Here is a 15,924-nt window from a genome sequence, read left to right on the forward strand (position 1 = left end):
AGCATGTACAGCCAGAAAGTAACTGCAGCTGCTGCCAGCCCAGCCAGGAAGAGACTCCTCGGGTGAGACCACCTCGCACACTGCAGGGACGGAGGCTCTGTAGCCTGCCACTGTGCAGAGTCTATCAGACAGGGAAGCCGGCATAGTGCTGCTCTCTCCCTGACACCTCAGTGCATCTCCCGGTGGGCCCCTTCAGGTGACGGGGCAAAGGCCCCCTCTGCCCCCCAGTAGCTACGCTACTGAGCAGGTCCTATCAGTCACCCACCCCAAAGTCCAAGCAGTTATTACAGCACAGCAATAAGATTACATGTACACACTAAAGTCCAAGCATGCCTAGTCTTCTGCTTATGAGGAAGGACACACTACTAGGAGATTCCACTAAGGGCCTGATATTTATAGCAATGCATGTATGTAATATACATAAGTTGTAACATACTGCCCCCTGGTGATCATTTTCAGAACTGCCTATAAGCACACATTTTAAATTACACATTATGTGGACGTACAATGTCCTGTATTATACTCCAGAGCTGCACTCACTATTCTGCTGGCGCAGTCATTGTGTACATACATTACATTACTGATCCTGTACTGATCCCGAGTTACATCCTGTATTATACTCCAGAGCTGCACTCACTATTCTGCTGGTGCAGTCACTGTGTACATACATTGCTGACCCTAAGTTACATCCTGTATTATACCCCAGAGCTGCACTCACTATTCTTCAGGTGGGTTCACACAGATATCAATCAGGACCAACAAATCAGCACAGATGAATTAATAAAATTCATCAGATTTATTCACATTGTGAGAACACGGCGTTCCCCAGTAAGACATGTTTGCATCAGATCAGTAAACACCTCTGGACATGGAGCTTGCTTGGTCGCTGCTGAATCAGCAGTATTGCACTTGTGGGCAGTAAACCGCAGGACCCTGCTGTCCATTTGACTTGTTGTATGCACCTAAAAAGGTCTACGGCGGTCGTCTCCTGCTGGTGGCCACTCTCATCGGAAGAGACTACTAGCGAATAGTTCCTTTCTTCTTCTCGGGCTCTATGGCTGAAGTCCAGGAGACGCTCTCATCCAGTGGAATGCATCATCTACAGATAAATAACGAGGTCGCGCTAGAAAATCAGAGGGATGACAGAAACAGTAGGAAAGAGGGCACCTGGTTACCAATCGCTCTTCAAAATCATACTAATGTGCTATGAAGCGTTAACCAGTCCAACTTGAAGATCAAATTGGCGACTGGTGAACAGATCTTCAGACGTCTTCTCACCACTTCGTGATATGGTCTTTGAGGACATAGCACCATCATAACGTTGGTCTCTTTGTAGAGTCAAGAAGCCTTTGGTCTTTAGAAGACGGTGGATGAGGTCAGTGAGAAAACCAAGAATGGAGATGCCCTGCCACCGTCACCTTAGGACTATCTTCACAAAGTTTTTGATCCACCAAAAAGATCCCTGGCAGTGGACTAGGAAGTTTGACACTGCATTGGATGGTGGCAAGACTCGTCGACCCGGTCTTCCTCGTAAGCTTCTCTTCTGCCTCCACGAGTGTGGTCTTCAGAAGGGTCGTAATTGGACAAGGTGACCTCCTCAATGACTCCTGGAAGGGTTGGTTTGGGTCGGGATGGGAATAAGTCTTGTAGCTGTTTCAGGTTTTCTGTTGGAAGCCAACCAGGATCAGGAAATTTTACCTGAAACCAACAATGGAAAACGTTAGATATCAAAACTAGTGATGAGCGAGTATACTCGTTGCTCGGGTTTTCCCGAGTACGCTCGGGTGACCGAGTATTTGCTAGTGTTCGGAGATTTAGTTTTCATCGTGGCAGCTGAATGATTTACAGCTACTAGCCTGCTTGATTACATGTGAGGATTCCCTAGCAACCAGGCAACCCCCACATGTACTCAGCCTGGCTTGTAGCTGTAAATCAGTCAGCTGAGGCGATGAAAACTAAATCTCCGAACACTAACAAATACTCGGAGGTCACCCGAGCGTGCTTGTGAAAACCCAAGCAACGAGTTCACTCACTCATCACTAATCAACAACGTAAAAAGTTTAAGCAATTCCCTGCTACTGTGTAGAATTTCCATAGCTTATGTTATAGCGGCTCATATACCTGGAAATTAATGAGGAGATTCCCTTTCACGAATGGATCTCGATATACGGGCATTCCTTCATTTGGGATGCACTTGATATCCCCAGGACGGATCACTTTACCTAAATCAAAAAAAGGACATTATTTAAAGGGATATACACCTGCAAGTAACATTATCCATTAATTTTCTCAAAAAGTGTGGACTGTAAATGGTTTTCTTCCCATCTTAATACTGTATATAGATTTACAAGCAGTATCAGCAATATCCAAACACTTTTCCAATTTACTGTTTGTTAAAATTTGCAGGCATTCTTCAGATATTAACAATTTTCTGTTTTACACAACTTGTTATCTAGGACACCGACTGTGGTCTAGCTTGGTAAGCTCAGCACTGAAGTTGGTCAGGATTAGGAGGTAACAACGTGCTCAAAGGGTTCTGGCCAACTTCAAAACAGTGCTTCCAAGCTCAATAGAAAAGAGGTTCTAAGCCCTGCACATGTTCTGCTGTCTAAGGGCTCTTTCACACGTCCTGATATTTCTGGTGCCGGAGATAACAGTGTCCATGGGTGTCATACTTGTGGCATCTGTGTGCTGTCCATGTGTTGCATCAGTGTGACAGGTACTGGTGCCTGGGAAGCAGCGCTACTGTTAGCGCTGTTCCCCGGCTACAGGTGCTGAAGACGGATCTCATTCTCCCCTGCACCGCGCTGCGATCAGCTCTAGCAGGGGCTCAGCACCTCTTGCCGGGGTACAGCCCAAACAGTATCGCTGATTCCCAGGCGTGTGTCTGTGCGGAACGTTTTCCGGACCGTGCTGCTGTTAAAAAAAAAAAAAAAAAAAACACACACATGACATGTCGGCATGTTTTGCCCACGGACACACGTTCCAGGGAAGCACGCTGACGTGTGCACAGACCCATTCACTTGAATGGCTCTACCTGTGTAAGTATCTCCAGTGCATGTGAAACCGCACCACACATACGGGAAACACCGACGTGTGAAAGATCCCCAACAGAGGTGGTCGGTCTCCAATGCAATGTGCTAAAAACAAAAAAGTGTTAAGATCTCAAAACTGTACAAGACTTGTAACGGGCAGTAAATGCAAAAGTGCTCGTAATTGCAAGCACTAGTTGGCAGTATCCATTTTGAAGAAAAAAAACCATTCAAGTGTGGTTCTCCTTTGAGAAAAATCATTCCCCACCTCCCTAGTATATACTATACCACGCCGTGAAGTGACGAGGATCGTTCTTCCATCTAGTGTCTCAACCTTCTGTCTGCAGGCACAGAGGGCATCTGCCAGGCCGATTTCCATGCTCATGACCAGATCATTGTCTTTCCTCTGAAAAACAGGGTGCTTCTTCTGCTCTAAGATGATGATGATATCCCCGGGGTGTAGGCCTGGTGACTGGTCTCCCTCCTCGTGAAAGATGAGCTTTTGTCTGCTCTTCATCCCTGAGGAGATGCAAAGTCAACATTTATAGTAAAATTTGCCTTGAAAAGGTGTACTGTACCTTTAAAGAGATTCTGTTACCAAGTCAAAAGTGGCCAGTATTTCCTCTGGTTTCATTCCCAATGCTCCCCCGAGTTATCGTTTTTTGTTTTTTCAAAATCAGCAATACCCTCCCAGAGATATGGGCCTTTTTTTTTTCTTCAATTTTAGTACTAATTTTTATGGCTTTTACCAAGAGGGTGGTACTCACAGAGCCTAAAGACACACCCCAGAGGATCCTATGTGCATATAAAAACGCCACCATCTCTGGAAGAGAATGGCGGATTGTCATGAATATACACACACATTCAAGGCTGCTGCATCTTCCTGCTTTGTGAACGACATGTGGCCCAGACACGCGCTGTGGGCTTTCTAACCCTCCCTCCTTCACTGCCTAGAAAATCCTTCTTCTCACTCTGCCTGTCAGCTCTAATTCTAAACCCTTCATCTCCCCTCTCGCCTGATACCAGCTAAAACTGGTAAAGCAGCTTTCAAACTGCATGGGGACTTTTGTTCTTGAAAAGTTACGTATAATGGCACCGATTAGTGAGAGATATAAAAGTTACATATTCTGGATGTCCACCGATAGATCTATATCCCACTGAAATCTCTAGGATCAAAACCCAACGAAATTCAAGGAACATATTTCTCTGTAAGCAGGTCAAGTATCCACTTCATGTTTATACTTAAATGAACCCCCATGTCACGCTGAGCATAATGATAATGGTGTTGTCCTTCTATGCGGTTCATAAACAGAGATCGGTTTAGAGATGGTTTTTCATATCTTTCAGAAAGGGGAGTACTCAGCCTCCTAGTAAGGTCAGCACAGGAGGAGTGCCTTGGTTTTGGGCACAGGTATAAAGACAGGGAGACCTCATTTTGCACTAGTCTTTGTCCAGGAAGCTAGCTGAGACGCTCTGATGCATTTTGAAGTCACCCCTCCCCCCAGACACATGGTCAGCCATGATGAGAGAACTGCAAGTTTCCTTTTCTTTTAATCCCTTTTATTTTGTAGTTGTCTATAGATACGATAATTGTTTCCTTTTATAATCTTTTTTATACTTTTGTAAACACTGCCTACTTTTGGAGTAAAATAAATAAAATTACTAGCTTAGTTTCTCCTTGCTCTATATAATATACTTTCGCGTCCTATGAAGTAAATTACATTACTAATTGGGTTGGCTCCTGACCCATTATTAATTAAGAAATAAGAGCTGGTGGCAGCGGAAGTGTCCTGAGCCTTTGGGAAAACTGGCAGCGACGGACAGCGTTGATAATTATTGCTCCTGCCTGTGTGGGAGTAGTTATATTGCCCTCGCTGCAGCGTGCCCAATAGCCAATACATAGCAAGGCAGGCTTTCTGGCGACTGATTATCCTAGGCGCAGTTCCCTGTCTGACCTGAGGGTGAGGGGTTGCGCCATAGAGCTACAAGTTTCTAACCAGAACTGGGAAGTGGAATAGAAATATATCCCCTTCAGGAAAGAACCAGGCAACCCATCACCACCGATTCATGATACGGATTTTAACTAAATAAACAGGATACTCAGGGAATAGGCAGGAACAACATGATAAAAGACTGGCCACTTTTCACTTGGCGACTGGACCTCTTTAACCCATTCCCGACATGCGCCATACATATACTGCTTTGCAGAAGCTGCGTTCCTGAAAACAGCAGTATATGTATGGCGCTGCGATCGTGCAGCCTCACGCGGAGCGCCGTGCCGATCGCGTGCAGGTGTCCGCTGTGTGAGCCGACACCCTGCAACAACGTCCACGATCGGTGCTAGAACTGATTCCAGGCAATTTAACCCCTCTGATGCCGTTGTCAGTAGTGACAGCGGCGTAGAGGAGCATCGTGCAGGGAATCAGTGCCATGCCTGCTTCTATCAGGACAACGCAATGCGATCACGTTGTCCTGATGGTCTCCATGGAGACCCCCGGCCTTAAGTTGGCCATGGGATCCTTCAGGGAAGGTGAGGGCCTGCCTCCTTCCCTGCCTGTCAGATCCCGATGTGATATTCTGCAGTGCAGAGTGTCAGATCAGCTATCTGACACCATACAATGATGTCCCATCCTAGGACAATGAAAAAAAAAAGTGGAAATTTTTTTTTTTTTTTTTAAACCCTAAAGGAAAAAAAAAAAAAAAAAAAAAAAAAAAAAAGCACAGTTAAGAGGTAGGGTACAGATGCCTCACAGGTGCATACCGGTCCTAGTATATACTTATCAAAAAAAGCTTGAGAAAGGTCTGTACCCAGGACCTAAAATGTTGCCACATGGGCTATTAAAAAGTACCTTGTAACTTTGGATTTGGTGTGCTGCCTCAACTTTTGGAAAAATATATTTTCCAATAAATACATGTAAATAAGAAAACAATAAAAGTACACAAATTTGGTATCACCGCGACTAACGATCCGCTCTATAGAACTGTACCAATAGTTAACCCCTTCAGTGAACAGAAAAAAAAAAAACACGAGGCAAAAGACAATGCTTTAACAATGCTTGTCCTACAAAAAACAAGCCACCATACAGCTCGATCAGCAAAAAAAAAAAAAATTATAGCACTCAGAATAAAAGCTATGCAAAAGAATTTTTTTTATTTTTTTTTTTTATAGAAAAAATAAGTATAAAAGCGTCAAAACATTAAAAAAAAAAAACTATGTAAATGAGGTATCCCTAATCGTACTGACCTGGTGGTGTCCGTATTTTTAGGATTGCATAAGTGCCATTTTTGTGCAAAGGACACTGCTGAACACAGGCCAGATGGATTCCAGAGTATATCTGCTGCCTCATTATAGTGAATGGATCCCTCAGGGGTATCCTCTGTCACGTCACTCAGATTTAGATGGAAAACCCAAAAGTGCTCAGTGTAGAGCGCTAGATAACTGTGATCCCTAACGTTATGTAAAATGTTCCAAATAAAAGCTTCAACTCAATCCACAAAAGAGCAAGTCCCCACTCAGGTCCATCACCTGTTAACGGAAATATAGGGGGCTTTCAAATTACTGGTAATACAAAGGCTCTGGAAAAGCAAAATGGCTCCTCACCCGCTAAAAGAAATTCAGAAAATTCTTCATTCACTCCCAAATCCAAATGCCCTCCTCCCTTCTGAGCACCCAGTGTGTCTAAACCACATTTAGAGCCCACATTTTTGGCATTTCTGTAGTGATGAGAGCCCACCTAATTTACATGTGCGTGTCTCCAGAAGCACGGGCTGGGCATAACATACTGGGCACTACAACGGCAGTTTTCAATCAACAACATTCACTGCTGCCTGTTTCTGGAAAACACCCATGGAGTCAAAATAGTCACTACATCTGTAGATAATTCCCAAAGGGGTATAATTTCCAAAATGGGGTCACTTAAGGAGGAGGGGGGGGGGGAAGATTCTGCTTTTCTAGCTCTTAGGGGCTCTTTGCATGGAACTAACTAGTCTAGGAAAATCTGTGCTACAGAAGGCAAATAGTGCTCCATTCTGAGTCACTCCATATGGCAAGGCAGTACTGTACAGCCGACCCGAGTATAAGCCGACCCCCCTAATTTTGCAAAAAAAAAAAAAAAAAAAAACTGGAAAAACTTAATGACTCGAGTATAAGCCTAGGGTGGAAAATGCGGCAGCTACAGGTAAATTTCACAAATAAAAATAGATACCAATAAAAGTAAAATTCATTGAGACATCAGTAGGTTAAGTGTTTTTGAATATCCATATTGAATCAGGAGCCCCATATAATGCTCCATACAGTTCATGATGGGCTCCATATTAAAATACATCCCATATAATGCTGCACAAAAGGTTAACCCCTTTACCCCCAAGGGTGGTTTGCACGTTGATGACCGGGCCAATTTTTACAATTCTGACCACTGTCCCTTTATGAGGTTATAACTCTGGAACGCTTTAACGGATCCTGATGATTCTGACAATGTTTTCTTGTGACATTGTACTTCATGATAGTGGTAAAATTTCTTTGATGATATTATCTTCGTATATTTGTGGGGAAAAAAATGTAAATTTGGTGAAAATTTCACAATTTTCCAACCTTGAATTTTTATGCAATTAAATCACAGAGATATGTCACACAAAATACTTAATAAGTAACATTTCCCACATGTCTACTTTACATCAGCACAATTTTGGAACCCAAAATTTTTTTGTTTATTATTAGGGAGTGATAAGGGTTTTAAGTTGACCAGCAATTTCTCATTTTTACAACACCATTTTTTTTTTTAGGGACCACATCACATTTGAAGTCACTTTGAGGGGTCTATATGATAGAATGCCCAAGTGTGACACCATTCTAAAAACTGCAGCCCTCAAGGTGCTCAAAACCACAATCAAGAAGTTTATTAACCCTTCAGGTGTGTCACAGGAATTTTTGGAACATTTTTTAAAAAAAAAAAAAACCAAACATTTAACTTTCACAAAAAATTTACTTCAGCTCCAATTTGTTTTATTTTACCAAGGGTAACAGGAGAAAATTGACCCCAAAAGTTGTTGTACAATTTGTCCTGAGTACACCGATACCCCATATGTGGGGGTAAACCACTGTTTGGGCGCATGGCAGAGCTCGGAAGGGAGGGAGCGCCATTTGGAATGCAGACTTAGATGGAATGGTCTGCAAGCGTCACATTGCGATTGCAGAGCCCCTGATGTACCTAAACAGTAGAAACCCCCCACAAGTGACCCCATATTGGAAACTAGACCCCCCAAGGAACTTATCTAGATGTGTTGTGAAACTTTGAACCTCCCACTACAGTTTATAATGCAGAGCTGTGAAAATAAATAATTTTTCTTCAACAAAAATGTTTTTTTTAGCCGCCCAAATTTTTATTTTCCCAAGGGTAACAAGAGAAATTGGAAACCAAAAGTTGGTGTCCAATTTGTCCTGAGTATGTCGATACCCCATATGTTAGGGGCGCACGGGAGAGCTCGGAAGGGAAGGAGCACGGTTTTACTTTTTCAACGCATAATTGGCTGGAATTGAGATCGGACGCCATGTCGCGTTTGGAGAGCCCCTGATGTGCCTAAACAGTGGAAACCCCCAATTATAACTGAAACCCTAATCCAAACACACCCCTAACCCTAATCCCAACGGTAACCCTAACCACACCTCTAACCCTGACACACCCCTAACCCTAATCCCAACCCTACGCACAACCCTAACCCTCACATACCCCTATCCCTAATCCCAACCGTAAATGTAATCCAAACCCTAACCGTAGCCCCAACACTAATGGGAAAAAGGAAATAAATACATTTTTTTAATTTTATTATTTTTTCCCAGCTAAGGGGGTGATGAAGGGGGTTTGATTTACTTTTATAGTGGGCTTTTTAGCAGATTTTTATGATTGGCAGCTGTCACACACTAAAAGACGCTTTTTATTGCAAAAAAAAGTTTTTGCGTTACCACATTTTGAGAGCTATAATTTTTCCATATTTGAGTCCACAGAGTCATGTGAGGTCTTGCTTTTTGCGGGACGAGTTGACGTTTTTATTGGTAACATTTTCGGGCACGTGACATTTCTTGATTTCTTTTTATTCCGATTTATGTGAGGCAGAATGACCAAAAACCAGCTATTCATGAGTTTCTTTTTTTTTTTTTTGGGGGGGGGGGGGAGGGGATATGATAAAGTGCCTCTTTTTTTTTTAAACGGTGATCACTGAAGAGGTTGACTAGTGGGACAGTTTTATAGGTCGGGTCGTTATGGATGTGGCGCTACTAAATATGTGTGCTTATTTTATTTTATTTATTTTTAACATATGTGAATATTTGTTTTTTACTTTATAACATTGCCCCAGGAAGGGGGGGGGGGGGCATCATGTTATAGGGTCAGATCACTTTGCAGAGCACTGTGTCAGATCAAACCAGTCCCGCCAAATTCAGGTGACAGGTTCCCTTTAAGCAGAATTACCATGAGTGATAAACAGTTATGTCCATAAATATTGGGCCAGTTCTTAGAAAGCCGAAAAGCATTATTGCACATGTGCCGGCACTATGTCCCGGAAGTATTTTGCCGTGTTGCGGGACATAGTGCGCGGGCGCATGCGCAAAAATGCTTTTCGGCTTTGCCCGCAGTTGGGCAAAGCATACCGCGCGTGCGCGACCGAAGATTGCATTGCTCACGCGCCAACTATGGTGCACAAGTGCTCTAATTCACTAACATTGTGGACAACAGGGGCGGATAGGGTGGAGAAATGAAGATGAAACGCCACCCATCGGACAGGTAAAAAGTCACTTAAATAGCCCACCAATTTGAGGTGACAGGTTCCCTTTAAAATAAGTTATGTCCTTAACCCCCTTCCCTCTGAGCAAACTGTAAAGGTTTCCATTCCCTGACAGCAAACAGATCTAAAGAGGACGACTGTAAAAAGTCACCGACAATTAACTGCTTCCGCCGCAGTCCTTAGCAGGTGAGCACTGACCTTTGTCTATGTGCACGGTCAATATCTTTTTCTCCCTGATCACCTTCTGGCCGCTGCAGTCGCGGCATCGATCTCGTGACCTGATACATTTGCCCTCTCCGCGGCATTCAGAACACGTGGTCTGCAGGGTGTGCATCAATCCTGGCATTTGTCCTAAGAGGTGTGTTTCCATTCCACTTCCACGACACTTGGGACACTGGACCCCTGCTCCATGCCGGGCCCCGAACCCTACATAATTAGCAATTAAAGGGTTAGTACACAAGCAAATTAAAGATAATTACGGAGATTGATTTTAAGATTTATTACATATTGAAGCATTTTCTTTTTCCAGGAGAAAAAACAAACAAAACAGAATGTTTTTTTTAATGGTTAAAGTCCCACAAAGGAACCTGTATTGACTGGACCTCATATGATACACTGCAATACTTCTGTATTGCAGAGTATTAAGCTGCAGTGTCACACGGGTATCTCCCGTTGGTACCTTCCCCTGGCAGGGACCAATAGGTGTAATATGATGGCAGCCATGGTTAGTGCCCCACCTGCCATATCAAGCCATTGACACCCTGTGGCAGATGTAGTGACTGTGGCATCTAAGGTGTTAACCTGTAATACTGTACACCATTTTCACTGCCATCTTTGTACTTCCATATTCCACAATACTTCACCTTGACACTTTGGGCAGATGACGTTCTTCTGGAGGGAGAGTCTCCGGGTGGCGCCATTGTACAGATCCTCCAAGGAGACCACCAGATGATGGGTGACGGTTTTACCTGAGAACAGTTGACAGACACGCAATCCTGAATTCATGGTTTCCCAGATCTCTGCTTGCGGTCAGTGAATGAGACTGATGAAACACCTCATTTTTCCGGCCCAGTCCCTCTCCTTTACCTTTCCTGTCACCTTGGGATTGACTTCTGGAGCCACCACCGAAGAAGACGCTGAATATGTCCATAGGCGAGCCATGATGGCTCCTTTGACCGTCTTTCAACCCAGACTCTCCGCCGTGGTCGTACAGGTCTCTCTTGTGGGAATCGGACAGCACCTCATAGGCTTTGGAAATTTGGTTGAACTATAAAAAAAATAAAATAAAAATGGAGTGACTTTATTGAGCCAGCCTTTTAAAAAAATAAAGGTTCATCCTCCAGTCACATCCAAACCTGCGTCGAAGTCTAATAATGGCTCTATATCGAAGTTGCGACACCATCTTACCTTTTCTCCAGCATTGGGGTTCTTATCTGGGTGATACTTTAACGCCAGGCGCCTGAACGCCCTCTTTATCTGCTCGAAGGAGGCGGCTGGAGGGACCCCCAGAATGTCGTAATAGGCTGTTTCCTTCACCATCCTGCAGAAATATATTGCACTGTGAGAGAATTAGGGATCTACAACCTCAGAATGGGTCATCAATGTCAGATCAATGGGGGTCTCGCACATGGCACCGGTCCTCCGTACACTATGTACTTCTGTTGACCGAAGATCCTTTAGTCAACTGATCATAGGGGGTGTCTGGTGTTGGACCCCCACGAATCTGATAAAGATAGGTCATTGATATCTCAGTCCTGGACAACCCCTTTAAATCCCTAGCTGTGCATTATCACCCAGCCATTGCTACAGGCATCTAACCGCTTAGATGCTATGGTCACTCTAGTGCGCATCTAAGGGGTTTAACTGTGCAATCTCCAATCCGGTCAGTTCTAACCGCCACATACTGCATTATGGGAGATGGAGTTTTTAGGGTCAGACTACAGTACAAAACCTGTGAAGACTACAACTCTTATCAGTATATTGTGGTAGGGATTCTGGATTAAAAGAAGTTTACCATCTCTAATACATAATTCCCAACAGCCCCAGATATCCCGGGACACATGGGTCAAAATGGAATGGGTAAATCCTGCCCAAAAGTGGCAACTGAGGCAAAACAGGAGCTTTATCAGGAGCCAATATACACAGCAGTGATCATTTATAGGCACACTGTATATAGGAGTATTACACACTAGCAGACTAGAAGACACGGAGTATAATTACCCACTGGCGTATGAGACCACCCAGTCTACTGTAAAGAATTTAAATGGACTTTACATTTAATAGAGCACCAGAGGGTGCAATCAGGCGAAACATAACTGCAGCTGGAGCCATCATCATGTTTCCTAGTCCCCCCTGATGGCCTTACACAGACAACACCAGGTTCAGACTATATGGGTCCGTCTGGCTACTAAAGAAAGGAAAATATAAATGATGCTCCAAAGTGGGAGATCGAGGTGGAAGGGGAGCTTTATCAGGAGCGGAGTTATAATACAGCCAGCGAGTGGGCACAGCGCTATACATTATATTGTGGCAGAGAACGGTACTGCAGATGCATCTCATTCACTTACATGGGAGTGAGCTGCTGCACCATCCATGGCCACTACGCTGAGAAAGGCAATGTGTCGGTTCAGATTACCACATCATGAATAATAAAGCCTTTGCACCCAACTTATCACAGTTGAGAATCTGTTACAATCGCATTCTGTTCACTGACAGCAAACAGAGATCTTGGAAAGTTTCAGAACTATCCTTCTACGTTTACAATATGAAAAGAAAACAGGAAACGAAGGCGGAAACCGCAGAACCAGTTCTAGCAGAAACCTAGTTCCCATGAGTGTCACCCCTCCCCGCCCAATATTGAGGAGGCAGTTCCTAGAAGTTGTTCCCATATATGAGCTGGCTACAAACATTTATGAGTGTCCAGATGATAGCACACACCTAAGATACCCCTATAGATTCTATAGTGTCCACATGACAGCCTGCACCTGAGATACCCCTATAGTGTTCACATGACAGTCCACAACTAAAAAACTACTACAGTGTGTCCACATGACATCCCACACCTATGATGCCCCTATAGATTCTATAGTGTGTTCACATGACTGTAGAATGTAAGCCCACAAGGGCAGGGTCCTCTTCCATCTGTACCAGTCTGTAGTTGTTAGTTTGTTACTGTGAGTGATATTTGTTTTTTGATGTAACCCCTTCTCATGTACAGCACCATGGAATCAATGGTGCTATATACCGTAAATAAATAATAATAATAATAATATTAATAATAAAATAATAATAATAATTATTATTATTATTATTATTATCAGCCCACACCTAAGATGTTCCTATAGAGTACAGTGTGTCCACATGACAGCCCACAATGGGTTTCGAGGCCATGCAGAACCTCTTCATCAGGACAGAAGACTCAGTGGTTTCAGTCCTGATGAAGAGGTCCTGAGTGGCCCTAAAACGTGTTGACTGTGTAAACCTGTAAAAAATGTTATAATCTTCCTTCCATTTGATTTTTTGTGGATACATCAGCAGCACATGAGTGACATCTCCTTCCAGATTTCTATAGTGTCCACATGACAGTTCATACCTAAAATACTCATTCTATAATGTGCTCACATGACAGCCCACACTTATGATACCCCTAGGTTCATTAGTGTCCACGTGACAGCCTTCACACCTATGATACCCTATAGAATCTATAGTGTCGGCATAACAGCCTACACCTATTCTAACCCTACAGGTTCCTTAGTGTTCATGACAGCCTGCACATCTGATACCTATAGATTTTATAGTGTGCCACATGACAGCCTGCACCTATAGTACCACTATAGATTCCTTCGTGTCCACATGACCGCCTATGGATTGAACGCGGTGTACAACCGCAGCGTTCAACCGGCAGCATCCAGATGTTACAGCATAGTGGCGGGGATTTTATGAAATCCCGTCTCCACTATACGTGCGAACACGCACCTGGCGGCCCTGCATAACCGGACATGCAGCATGTCTGTGTACCTTGCGGCGACGCTCAGTCGCTGCAAGGCAAATAGCAGGGTCCTATGTATAGGGTGCGAAGATTCCAGATGTGTGCAATGAACACATCCGGAATCACTGCGCGTACAGAAGGGGGCGGCACGGGTTTTCCACTCCATCCAAAGCACCGTAAATCCGGACAGTGGACACGCACCCTTAGTGTCGACATGACAGCCTGCACACCTATGAATTGATACCCCTATAGATTCCTTAGTGTGTCCACAGGACAGCCTGCACATCTATGATACCACTATAGATTCCTTAATGTCCACATGACAGCCTGCACATCTATGATACCACTATAGATTCCTTAATGTCCACATGACAGCCTGCACATCTATGATACCACTATAGATTCCTTAATGTCCACATGACAGCCTGCACATCTATGATACCACTATAGATTCCTTAGTGTCCACAGGACAGCCTGCACATCTATGATACCCCTATAGATTATACAGTGTGTCCACAGGATAGCCTGCACATCTATGATACCCCTATAGATTCTACAGTGTCCACAGGACAGCCTGCACACCTATGATACCCCTATAGATTCTACAGTGTCCACAGGACAGCCTGCACACCTATGATACCCCTATAGATTCCTTAGTGTCCACGGGGCAGCCTGCACACCTATGATACCCCTATAGATTCCTTAGTGTCCACGGGGCAGCCTGCACACCTATGATACCCCTATAGATTCCTTAGTGTCCCCGGGATAGCCTGCACACCTGATTCCCCTATAGATTTTATAGTGTCCACAGGACAGCCTGCACACCTATGATACCCCTATAGATTCCTTAAGTGTCCACGGGACAGCCTGCAAACCTATGATATCCCTATACATTCCACAGTGTCCGTGGGACAGCCTGCACACCTATGATACCCCTATAGATTCCTTAGTGTCCACGGGACAGCCTGCAAACCTATGATATCCCTATACATTCCACAGTGTCCGTGGGACAGCCTGCACACCTATGATACCCCTATAGATTCCTTAGTGTCCCCGGGATAACCTGCACACCTATGATTCCCCTATAGATTTTATAGTGTCCACAGGACAGCCTGCACACCTATGATACCCCTATAGATTCCTTAGTGTCCACGGGACAACCTGCACACCTGATACCCCTATAGATTCCTTAGTGTCCACGGGACAACCTGCACACTTATGATATCCCTATAGATTCCTTAGTGTCCACAGGACAACCTGCACACCTGATACCCCTATAGATTCCTTAGTGTCCACGGGACAACCTGCACACTTATGATATCCCTATAGATTCCTTAGTGTCCACAGGACAACCTGCACACCTGATACCCCTATAGATTCCTTAGTGTCCACGGGACAACCTGCACACTTATGATATCCCTATAGATTCCTTAGTGTCCACAGGACAACCTGCACACCTGATACCCCTATAGATTTTAGAGTGTTCACAGGACAGCCTGCACACCTATGATACCCCTATAGATTCCTTAGTGTCCACGGGACAGCCTGCACACTTATGATATCCCTATAGATTCCTTAGTGTCCACAGGACAACCTGCACACCTGATACCCCTATAGATTTTAGAGTGTCCACGTGACCTAGAGAGAGCAGACAGCCATAATCCACAGCCTCACTGATCACGTGACGACAGAGTGCTAGCTCTTGGGCTCGCGCACTGTGATCATACTACTATAACATATTTTGGGGGGATCCTTCTTACCTGTAGCCCGACCCCCAGTCCAATCCAGTTACACACGTCACAGCTCACCAACACCCTGCGCCTGTACCTTTAATTCCTCTCGGAACTCTCTGGAAACGCTACCACGCCTCCTTTACGACGATATCCAGCCCACCGTCACACCTTTTAGCTGACTGTCTACGTTCTAAACCACGCCTCCTTTGCAGGCTCCAAGAATTAATACGTGCAAATAAGCCGCGCCTCCATTATAACCACGCCCCACTGAGTTTCACATCCCGATGGCTTTGGTCCATGTCTAACGGCCAATCACAGGAAAACAGGGTTGAAACCACGCCCATATCCTATACGTCATCGTCTTTCTAATCTCCCGCCTTTCTTATGGAACCCT

The 15,924-nt window shown here is 44.4% G+C and overlaps 1 protein-coding gene across 2 annotated transcripts; it reads right to left on the reverse strand.

Annotated features, from left to right (window-relative positions):
- Nucleotides 1-781: 781 nt before the first annotated feature.
- LOC138638395 (dnaJ homolog subfamily A member 1-like) lies at nucleotides 782-15,688 on the reverse strand. Of its 2 annotated transcripts, none has more exons than XM_069727643.1 (8): nucleotides 15,558-15,688; nucleotides 11,217-11,349; nucleotides 10,896-11,076; nucleotides 10,673-10,777; nucleotides 10,008-10,235; nucleotides 3,321-3,551; nucleotides 2,122-2,222; nucleotides 782-1,698 (listed from the first exon to the last, which is right to left on the reverse strand). In XM_069727643.1, the coding sequence occupies exons 2-8, from the start codon at nucleotides 11,346-11,348 to the stop codon at nucleotides 1,474-1,476; spliced, it is 1,203 nt and encodes a 400-aa protein (XP_069583744.1). In that variant the 5' UTR covers nucleotide 11,349; nucleotides 15,558-15,688; the 3' UTR covers nucleotides 782-1,473. The 2 variants fall into 2 exon arrangements, with proteins under 2 accessions (XP_069583744.1, XP_069583753.1); XM_069727652.1 differs by having other exon boundaries at nucleotides 11,217-11,367; nucleotides 15,558-15,673.
- Nucleotides 15,689-15,924: the final 236 nt, after the last annotated feature.

Source organism: Ranitomeya imitator, chromosome 1 (genome assembly GCF_032444005.1).
Source record: "Ranitomeya imitator isolate aRanImi1 chromosome 1, aRanImi1.pri, whole genome shotgun sequence".
NCBI lineage: Eukaryota > Metazoa > Chordata > Amphibia > Anura > Dendrobatidae > Ranitomeya > Ranitomeya imitator.

Excerpts from the sequence above, each read along its gene's own strand:
- LOC138638395 (XM_069727643.1), bottom strand. The coding sequence starts at position 11,348 with ATGGTGAAGGAAACAGCCTATTACGACATTCTGGGGGTCCCTCCAGCC. Across the intron at positions 2,223-3,320 it reads CCTCGTCACTTCACGGCGTG|GTAAAGTGATCCGTCCTGGG; the intron begins GTATAGTATATA and ends TTTTTGATTTAG. Across the intron at positions 1,699-2,121 it reads ATCTCCTCATTAATTTCCAG|GTAAAATTTCCTGATCCTGG; the intron begins GTATATGAGCCG and ends TGTTGGTTTCAG.